Source organism: Dipteris shenzhenensis, chromosome 9 (genome assembly GCF_047967505.1).
Source record: "Dipteris shenzhenensis isolate YYH24624 ecotype China chromosome 9, Dip_SZ_1.0, whole genome shotgun sequence".
In the NCBI taxonomy this organism is placed as follows: Eukaryota; Viridiplantae; Streptophyta; class Polypodiopsida; order Gleicheniales; family Dipteridaceae; genus Dipteris; species Dipteris shenzhenensis.
This window is the reverse complement of record NC_141604.1, coordinates 14,072,688-14,083,587: the sequence shown is the minus strand read 5'-3', so window position 1 is coordinate 14,083,587 and position 10,900 is coordinate 14,072,688. Positions and strand designations below refer to the sequence as shown.

The window sequence follows — 10,900 nt, the reverse complement described above, 5'->3', positions numbered from 1 at the left end:
CTTGGGTTGCAATGAGGTGAACAATTTCTTTTAAGTAGACAAGTTTTTCTCTTATGTATTTTATGAAAAGTGTTAGATATCAATGCTCCACTCTTGTGTAACTACGTGGAAACCTACTAACTCTACTTGTAAGCCCCCCATATGAGGAGAAGGCATTTGAGTAGCTCGGTTATCCAGTAGGTCCTGGTTTGGACACCAGATAGGGGCCATGTGTGGCCTAATGGCTAGACGGCTTCAGATAGAGTTGGCACACTGCCAACTAGGCTACATGCAAGTGTGGGAAGGCATCCCATGATTGACCACACTGAGGGTAGATGGAGCATTTCCTGGGGCAGCCCACTCTCGGGTTGCGAGGCCCGTTTGGAGCCCCAGATGATCTCGGATGGCTCTATTCCGAACGGTTCTATCGTGTGGTCCACACCATAGAACCGTGCTCTATTCTGTGCCATGGTTCTATCGTGTGATCGGTGGCCTATTTCGGGACCGATCAACTAGTTTCGGTGGACTGGGTCGGTCTCCCAGTTGGGTCTAACTGACTACAACTGGTGGCTATATAAGAGCAAGCCCATGAAGCCCATAATCATCATTGGCTACAGCAACCCTGATTCCTTAGCATCTAGCCTCCGTCCTCTACTGTTTCCAGCATGCCATTGAAGCTTCTCACACAGGAGCACACAACTAGGAGGCAACGCCATCTATTGTATTAGTTTTATAGTAATCAAATTTTTGATTCTCCATACTATCTACTTTTCTCTCTTGGATTTGAGATCCTGTTATCTGTTGAGCACAGACGTTGTATTGTTTTCTTACATGGGTATCAGAGCTTGGGCTCTAGCAAGAAGATTTGGTAGTGTGTTTCTATTTGTGAGTAGATTGTGAGAGATGGCCCAGCCTGCAAGACTGCAAATCCCACCATTCGGCGAAAGCGAAAAGTTGGACGGCACTAACTATCCACTCTAAAAGTTCAAGATGAAGACCATCCTAAGCGCATACGAGCTTTGGGGTACTACGGGGACGAGCATTTTCCGAGCGAAATCTTCCGAGCGTCCGAGCGAAGGAAAAAAAAAGCTTCCAACTATGCAAAAATATGACAAAAATGGATCAGAAGAAAACATAGTTTCACTTAGAAATATGAAAAGTATTATAGAAATGCCTATTTTATACACGAATATTTATGTGAATCTTTGGGAATGGTGAGAACATAATGGGATGGCTTTTGAAGAAACCCACATGTAGAGTAGACTTCTCTATGAAAATTCCCTTATGATCATTCTTACAACTTTTTACTTAATAGGGGGTGACATTGAAAAACCTCTCTCACGCTATCTTCATGAAAGGGTTCCTACAAAGAAAACTCATTGAAGCAAGCCATCAAGGTAGTTTCACCAGCGAAACCCCTTTGAACAAGGTCTTTCAAGGTAGTTTCGCTGGCGAAACTACCTTGGACAGCACTTTTAAAAGTGACATAACTTTCACATCCAATGTCCAAATATAGTCATTCAGCCACTCAAATTGATCAGAAAACCCCATTTGAGCACATCTATGGGGTTATATTTTGGAAAACCTTGCATATATAGTATTAAATATTACATGTATTTTATGAGAGTGATATATAAGCCCAAGTTAATACTTATTTACAGTAATTTAAACTTATGTAGAAACATGTCCATAAATATATTGTTATTAATACTATAAAAACACTTGAAAGATATTGCCATATGATATAAATGTGTTTAATAAGTAATTATTTATGTATAATATTATTATGTTGAGAGTGATTATGAGGGACATTTCTTAAATGAATTATTTTTCAATACTTTTTTAAGGTAATAACAAGGGTACAAAGGGATGTCTATGAATAAGAAGATTTATGTTATGTAAAAATCAATGAGTGACTAGTTTGTATATTTTTATGATAAAGGAATCTAGTTCTAATGAAAATAAAAGTGTAAAAACCATGTTTCCTAAAGAAATACTATTTTTAAAATCTCTTGAAAAACACGCTCGTATAAACTTGCTCATAGGTTTTTGCTCGTAAAATTGACGCATCCACTACTACTATTGGGATGGACCTGAAGCGGGTTGCGAGACCGAATCTAGCCAATGCAGCACAACAGATAGTACCAATTGCAGATGAGATTCTCGTGTGGATAAGAAGAAATGCAGATGCATTGTGTTCTATTGTCTGTAGTGTAAGTGATTCTGTCATGGTGTTAATTCAACATGTCACCACAGCAGAGGAGGCATGGACGGTCTTGAAAAATTAGTACGAGACCACGAGTCAGACGCGGATTTAGAATTAGAGACTCAACTCGCGAACGAGAAACTGTCTAAGTCTAAAGCGACAGAGAAGTTCATCACCAGGGTGAAGAATTTACGCGATCAGATGACTGCGATTGGCATCACCATCACCAGCGACAATCTAGCACAAAGGTGCATATGGATTCTCCCACCAAAGTACGACTGTCTTGTTACAGCGGCTAGTGGCTATATAAGAGCAAGCCCGTGAAGCCCATAATCATCACTGGCCATAGCAACCCTGATTCCTTAGCATCCAGCCTCTGTTCTCTACTGTTTCCAGCATGCCATCGAAGCTTCTCACGCAAGAGCACACGGCTGTGAGGCTGCGCCATCTATTGTATCAGTTTTACAGTAATCAAATTTTTGATTCTCCATACTATCTGCTTTTCTGTCTTGCATATGAGATCCTGTTATCTGTTGAGCACATACGTTGTATTGTTTCTTACAAAGCATATGTTTTGTTAATGACCTAACAACTAGAGCCACTCACATGAACTTGAGGGTGAAGGCAAGGTGAGGGCTACGATCCCACAATTAAATAGAAGAAGGCACATGGGAGTAGTACTTTTGATAAGTCATGGCATTAGGGTGAATAGGAGGACAACAATGTGTGAGGAGACGTTGACAAAGAGGAGGAGGAGGAGGAGGGGAGGAGATTAGCTCAAGAGGATGGATGAAGAGGACTAGTTGTAATGACTTAGTGTGACTAAGTGTTTTGAGATGATTTCTATTTTTAAAGTAATCTCTTTGTACATGTTGCTAACCAACTCTATGAAGGCAATGTAAAGTTACTTGCTACCTCATTTAGGAAGGAAAAAATAAAATTTAATAGACTATATGTGTTACATTTACAATAGAATAAGCATGAAACCCATAGAGACTAAAAGTTTATAGATCAAATGTGCCATAAATAAGGTAACTATTATTTTCACCTTGAAGGTGTCATAGGCTACATGTATTATTCTAAGGAGTATAATAGTATCGGTGATTTGAGATTGGTTGCCGTATTGAATGAAAAATTGTGGGAAGAAGTCTTTGCAATTTGTGAGAAGTCTGTGTGTTTTGATCCTGTTTTGATACTGGTTTCAAGAGAAGTAGGCATTTACTTTGAGATAGATGTTAACAAATAAAAGGCATAGGGTGCCGGACGCACTGCCCTCGATAAAATAGGTTTTCCTACTCACATCTCTCAAAAGAGGGATGCTCACATCTCTCAAAAGAGGGAGATGGGGCAAGAAGGGAGAGGAGAGGGAGACAAGGGGTGAGGCGGGACTAAGTGGAGGGAGAGAGGGCGGGACTCAAGGGAGGAAATTCTACTTTTCTAAGGTTAAAATCACTATAAGACATCCGCTTTAGACGGGTATCCAAAATGGCAAGTTTGTGGTTGTTATAGCCTGCCCCTAGCGGAGCAGTGCTAATAAATTGATCCTTTGTGTTCATGTGATATATGGAGGGCCTAGAGGTTTTGGTGAAAATAGTAATTGGAGTGATAATTGTGTGGACGTGGCTTTTTAACTTGTGATCCCCTTTAGAAGTAACAAATAAAGTGCCTAATTAGAGCCACAAGGGTTGAATGAGTTTTCCTATTGGTTCAAGGCTAATGATTCCTTCATATGTTGGAAAGTGTATGGCTAAAGTATAAGTATAAAGATTTTCTCTTCAATGAAAAGTAAAGGAATCACTCACTTTGTAAACTCAAGGTTAATAGGTGCGTGCTGATCGGAGAATCCGACGGCAAGGGGACGAAGAAGCGGACCATCTTTTCAAGCGCATATAACACGATCCACAAGGAAAGTAACATAGACATAGAAGGATCGATGTTGGTTACAGAGATCTCAATTACTACGTTCTCACATACAATTGAGCAGATTATCGATGCAGGTTTTGTGAGACCAACTGTCGATTATCGCAACAACGACCTCCCCTATATGACGACTATCGATGCAGTATCCCCAGCTTCCTCTGAGTTTCACCTCGCCGTCCTCATCCCCATCTCCCCTAGTCGCCCTGCAGCTTCCTCTCCTTCAATTTCCCCTCCCCCTCCCCCCTCCAGGTAGGCCATTGGAACTCCTTTTTTGCCCTAGTTGTTGCTTTGTTCTAATTCGAATTGGGTCGTGATTGGTTCGCGTTTTTCTTCGTTCGTAGTGATGATGGTATTGGGTTGTGTTGGAGTTCCGACTTCCATGCTACTGCCATGCCTTCGGAGGTTTCCTTTGCCTTAGGCGACTCCGCCTGTACAGAAATGGAGATGCTAGCTGTCGAGCAGCTCGTGCAGCTTAAGGAAATTCGGCTTCGTGGGTGCTCACAGTCCCAAGGGGTTGACCGCCCTATGGCTTCTTGCACGACGGAACGATCATTCAATAACACGACACGCAGCTGTGAACCCTCTCCCACGGCTTCCTCTTCTGTAATTGCTATGACAGATCGCTGGGTGTCTAAGGAAATGACAGATATGGAGATGAGCAACGATTTCAAGTATGGAGACACCTTGGATTTGGATTTTGACGAACGGGTGAGGCCTCGGTCTAGGCCAGTAACCGATCTCTATACAGTGGGAGAAGATGAATTGCTCGTTTTAAAACGGCCCCACAGCCAACCGAAAAGGAAGCGTGAATCTTCAGTGGAGTAGAGAAATCGAGCACCTGCGCCGTTTATCTGATATAAAAAAGTATATAAAAAAATGTAATGGGCCAAGAGCCAAGAAAGTTGCATGAAAATTGGGTGTAGTACAAAGATATGTGCTTTTTCACAAGATGTCCCCAATTGCACTTCCATGGGTTTGTCCACAAAATATCAAGTTCCATGAAGTCATCTATTGAATAAAGACTATGTAGAAATCTTTCCCATCCACTTGCCCAAGTCCATAAAAATTCCATAGAAGCACCTTTCAAAATATTATACATAGAAAGAGTGCAACAAGATATTCCAAGCTACTTGTCACACTCGATTTCCTTTAAACATGGTTCAAAGACCCCATTAGAAAAAGGCCATAGATTCCATCCAAGACTGGATTGTGGATTTACTATGCCATCCTACAATGATGTGAAAAATGACATGTTAGAATAGGTATTATGAGAAGATGTAAGAGGAGATGCATCAAGTTGTATGCGATGGCATAGACAAGATGGTTTGCCATGCAATGTGAACACCATACATTTTCTTGCCTTGGATAGGTTGGAGGTTGTGGTTAGGACAAGTGAAGCTTTTGCTCCATTGCTTGCATCATTTTGTCTCTTAGCTTCATGGTCATGGCTGTGAAGCAACATTCATTAAATGATTCTATAGTTGACTTAGATTTTCCCTTTTTAGAGCATCTATCTTTGCTGTCATCAATGTTGGTGTCTGAGTTAGTCATTCCATCCTCAATGTCCACTGCTGCTGTATGAGCAGCACTGAGCGTCTCATGACTACTGATTTTTTTCATCTCCTTATGAATCTTCTTGTTTAGAATAAAATGAACTAGGCCGCCAAGTACTTGGCATTTGGATGAGGCTTGCATTTTGCAATTAGGGGCTTCATTTGGCCCATATATGTATGGGCTTCTTGTTTGCGGCCTTGTTTGATCTTGCCAAGTTGGAGAGATAGATCATCTTGAAGGTGTTCAGTTTAGAATCTCCTCTTGGATTGGTTTGAGAGACAAGCCCATGTGGCTCATTGTTCCTCCACTAGAAGTTCTAGGTACCATGTAGAGGCTTCATCAACCAATGCCATAGGGAACCAAGCAGCTTGGGTCTCATCGGATTGATCGCCTCGAGCTCCATATGCGGCATCAAAGATCTAGAAGAACCTCTTTGGATTACCCCGGCCATTGTATTTTGGAAGTTCTAGCTTTCCTAGGGATCTCCTTCCATGATTGTTATGTTGTCGTTCATTGGAGTTTTTGGTGGTTAAAGAAGTTGTTTCCATCCCGTTCCAAGTCAAGGTTACCATCATCTGGATGACACTCTACCATGTTGCAGATTGGAGAAGCAAGATGGATTGGATTAATTGTAAGAGGGTAATTCACAGAGGAAGGTCGTCATAGATGTCAACATGATCATAGTTGCATGGACATGTGTCGATTGGCCAATTGGGCACATCCTCCTTAGGTTCGAAAGTTGAATTGCAAGTGCTATGGGGGCTAGAGATATGTTGGTCTTTTAGGGACCTTTGTGTTATAGAATGTGTCTAGGGTCCTCCCCCTTGAGATTGGGAATATGCCGGTGCAAATGGGTTGTCAATCAGAGGTCACAAAAAAAATTATGAGAAATAGCCCACATGGGAGTACAACTTAATAAGTGATTTGGACACCAAAATGGTGCATAATGGGCTAGCAAAATACTCCACCATTGTGATGTTTCCATGTTTGAAATTTGGCTTCAAATGGGGTTCAATTTGGGCCCCAAATGATTAAGTTATGAAAGGAAGAGTCACAAGGTTGGAGGTTTGCGGAGGGTTAAGACAAGAGGGGTGTTTTTATTGAGTCAAAAATTCTAGTTGAAAGGTTTTCTAAATACTTCTTGAACGCACATGATACATAGGGTTCCTTAGTAGTGCATCCCCTGAGGTAGTTACATGCTCCACAACAAAAAGGCCGCCTGCCGCAAATCTAGTTATTTCTTTGAGTTGGGAAATAAGTTTTAGAAGGGGATAAAGACTTGCAAGGTATTGCAACCACTTTCTAAAATCTTATCATCATAACCTAACTCTAACAATTTCTTTGAATATAGTTGTTTGAAGTCTTTAAGGAAGGCCCATCCTCTTCAATACACATCCCCTTGGAAGCCTTTTGTAATATCAAACACTACATGATCAAGGCTTGTAGTCACATGATGGAAAAAGCTATCCTTATTGAGGTACTCAAGGGAATTTGGAGTAATGTCCTTAGCCAACAATGATTATTGAAGAAGTGGATAATCATTTATTTCTCTTTCTGAAAGTTTACACTTACAGACTAACACATCTACACACACACACATATAACACCTATTTCATTAATTTTGGACTTTTTCTATTGTTTTTGGACAAAGCCCAAAAATCCTTTCCAAATGAAAAGTTTACTTTGTGAAAATATTCTTCCCGAATCAAAATTTTACTTTGTGAAAATATCCTTCCTAAATGAAAAGTTCACTTTGTGGCACTATCATTTTCACATAAAAATCAAATTTTTTCAATCTATACTTTTGCACTAACATGCAAGAATTTGAAATAATCCTATTTTAGAAATTTTAGCTATTCCTAACTTATTTATTAATCTAATTATTTTTAACATTTTTCCTTAACGTGATAAATTTATAAATACATGAAAGGAGACTTAAATATTTCGTGTAAATAACATTGTCACTCGCAATATGCACAAATTTAAAACTTTTAATAAATAGAAAAAAGACATGATGCCATAAGACCGAAGTTTTGTATTGAACCAAAGAATTATAATAGCAATTATAGCTATCATATGTTTACATTGAGAAACGTTGCTCTCAGCTAGAGTCTTTGTATAAAATGATATAGATTGAACATATGTTTACAAAATTGTTGCTCTTAAAGAGCCTGAATCCATGCCATCTTGTCTTGCCAAGCCTTGCCCCTTGGGTGACATCCAGTGCATAATTTGACTCTCATTTGACATAGGAGGTGATGACTCAGTACAGTTGCACCTACTAGTCTAATATATGATTATAATTATCAATTGGCTTCTTGCCCAGTACCCAAATAAAATCCTTCAATGGACTTCAATACAAAGCTTTAATCATGGACATTCTTCATTTGCATTGTCTCCTTCTACTTCCTCCATGGCGAGCATCCTTAAAAATTCATGTATATGCAAAATACTTTGGTGTGGTATTTTTATTTTTCCTTCTACCTCATATCCCATGCGCTTCTTTGATTTCTTTGGCCTTGAATGCCAAGACACTATGATTGTCTCCATCGAAACTTGTGATACTGGTTCATCATTTGGCACCCAATCCTTCATTATACAATTAGTATACAATGTGTTGTTATCCATATTCTCCTTCTTGCCCTTTGGCTCATACCATACCACTATAAATGTTGTAGCTCTCCCTTGATCATCTCTTTGCACATCAACTACTTTTGCACCCCAAAACTTCACAGTCTCATATTCATCATCCAATGGCCGAACCACAACAAAACACTCGACCTCTATATCTACTTGTGGCATAAACTCTCTCTTCTTCAGTTCACAATATGGATGTGGGAGTAATGATACAAATTCATTTTCAAAGACTAGAGCTGGACACAAATCGTTATGAACATTTGGCCAAAATATATTGCATTCTCCCTTGACATCCTTTGAGCCTCGCATTCTCTCAAGGTCCTTTATTAATTTTCGTGTCATGTTAATTTCATAGTGGTAGTGTGTTCTCTCCAAGTAGGCTTCGAATTAGGATATCTCTAAAGCATTTCCTCTTTGTATGTAATAAATGCTTTTAGTCCTTCTATTTCACAGTTAGACCTCTCATTGAATTCTTGTATAGGAGCCCATCTTGGATACCTTTCCTTGCTAGGAATTGAAGCTAAGAGACTGTAAGGTTATTCAGGTTCCCATTTTGTACCATGAGAATATTGTTGCCATTGCATTACTCGTTTTTCATCCTTAAAAAAAAAACAAAAGTAGAGTGGATTGGTATGACCTGCCAATGCATCACCACTCGTTTGTATGAAAGGTAGAATGAAGCTCTTCCAATCATACATTCTTTCGAGCCTCTCACATACCGTACTTTCCTTACAACCACCAACTTGCCTCCCACATCTTCTTAACAAGTCATCTATTGTCTCCACATCCTTGCATTTAAGCTCTCTTGAGACTATTCTAAAAACCTGATCAATATCCTCATGTGTATGCCCAACATACAAAAATCGACATTCGACCTCTCATTGAAGATTTGATGAGCAACTAGCATTGAGAAGAATGCAAACATGAGTACATTCTTATTTTCTCGCTAGTAATTATCATCTTGTATTCTCAAAGTCAATGGTAGGTGACCTTTTTTTGCATGTACATTGCGAATTGCCTTCATAATCGATGTTACAACTTGATTGTTGATATCATGTAGATGCAAGAAATCAATGCATATATCTGCAAAAAACTTAATTCCATGCACCAACACTCCACATAAATGTGTCTTTAGAAAGTGCTTTTCTTGTAATTTAGGTGGAGTGGCAACAAAACGAGCCAATGTTGTATTCTAATACATGCCATCTACAATAAGGCACATGTAGTCATCGGGATGCGAAATAGCTTACTCCTTCCAAAATGCATATTTTTGTCTAGAATGTCGAATAAGGTCATGATGAGATTTGGTTTTTTTTGTATAATTCCCTTTGATTTGGACATGTTACACTCTCAATCGCTTGCTTTAAATCATCATAGACATTGCACTTTGACTTTTTTTACCTCTTTGGGATTTTAACATATCCAAAGTTCTTCTTCCAAAGAGTATACAAAGTATGAGAAGAAGCCACGGCATCCCCTCTTTGCCTTTTCTTTTGTGCAATATACTTCAAGCTTTGTCAAGCCCATTGGAAGGTGCATTTCAGTGATCGCATCACTGTTAGGGAGTTTGGTAGATATATGGGGTAAAGTATTTTCCTGTATGAAGTCTTGCAAAATTGTTGCTACCCTAACAGTTGAGATTCTTGATTTGGGCCTTCCTCTATTACCATGAATGCTAAATTTTTTTCCACCCTTTGCCTTGGTGACTAAATTCCAATATGTACCATGGGATAATCCAATAATATTGCGATATGCCTTATTGCAAATCTTTTTTCCATTTACGAGAGGTTTTACCTTTTGTCTTGAACTTAGCATTTTATTGCCATTCTGAAGAAAGCAAGAGAGACTTGTGAGAAGGTATTCATTTCTTTGGCTTCCTCTTATTTGCAACACGTGTCCTCTACATTCCCTGATGTCTGCAAGATCAATGAAGCGCATACATCTTCGCTTGCAACATAGATATCCCAATGCATTTAACATGTTCTCCTCTTTCATTACTCTTTTCCTCTTTGGTTGCTTTTGTGGATCTCTCTGGATTCTCTTTCTCTTCATGCATTTGTACGACCATTTTTGTTCCTCATGCACGTTGATATTTGTATTTATGCACTTCTTCTCCTCACGTTTGTTTGTAACCAAGCATTCATGATTGGTCGTTGCATCCTTGGCCATATCATAATCAAAGTTAAATACTGAATAATCCTCTGTTGATCTAATCCTCTTTTTTAACATACTCTTAGGGCCATTCAATGAATTCAATATTTTACGAGAGTATTGAGAACCTTGAAACTCTTCCACTCCTGAGAGAACATCGCTCATTGGGACATCTTGCATGGATTTCACAAATCCACAAGTTTGATTGACACCAGGTTTGTTAATATGCATGAACTCATCCACACCTGACAAGACATCGCTATTGAAACCTTTGCCCTTCTCACTGTGCAAGAATTCATCCACCCCAGATAAGGCTTCGCTTCTAAAATCTTTTTGTTTCTCGGAACCAATGAACTCATCCACTCTAGCTAAGATGTCACTTTTATAATTGAGTACATTGAAATCATCCACATTTGAAGTGATAGAGCTTGGCACATGGGCATGCTTTTTAGG

The 10,900-nt window shown here is 39.3% G+C and overlaps 1 protein-coding gene across 1 annotated transcript; it reads left to right on the top strand.

Annotated features, from left to right (window-relative positions):
• Positions 1 to 4,200: 4,200 nt before the first annotated feature.
• On the top strand, positions 4,201 to 4,931 carry LOC147898239 (uncharacterized). Its single transcript, XM_087378769.1, has 2 exons — positions 4,201 to 4,354; positions 4,447 to 4,931. Exons 1-2 carry the CDS (start codon positions 4,230 to 4,232, stop codon positions 4,928 to 4,930), a joined length of 609 nt encoding a protein of 202 aa, XP_087234895.1. The 5' UTR covers positions 4,201 to 4,229; the 3' UTR covers position 4,931.
• Positions 4,932 to 10,900: the final 5,969 nt, after the last annotated feature.

Bases quoted from the DNA above. Each gene is read 5' to 3' on its own strand.
- LOC147898239 (XM_087378769.1), top strand. From the start codon at position 4,230: ATGACGACTATCGATGCAGTATCCCCAGCTTCCTCTGAGTTTCACCTC. The intron at 4,355-4,446 runs GTAGGCCATTGG...CTTCGTTCGTAG, and splicing joins CCTCCCCCTCCCCCCTCCAG to TGATGATGGTATTGGGTTGT.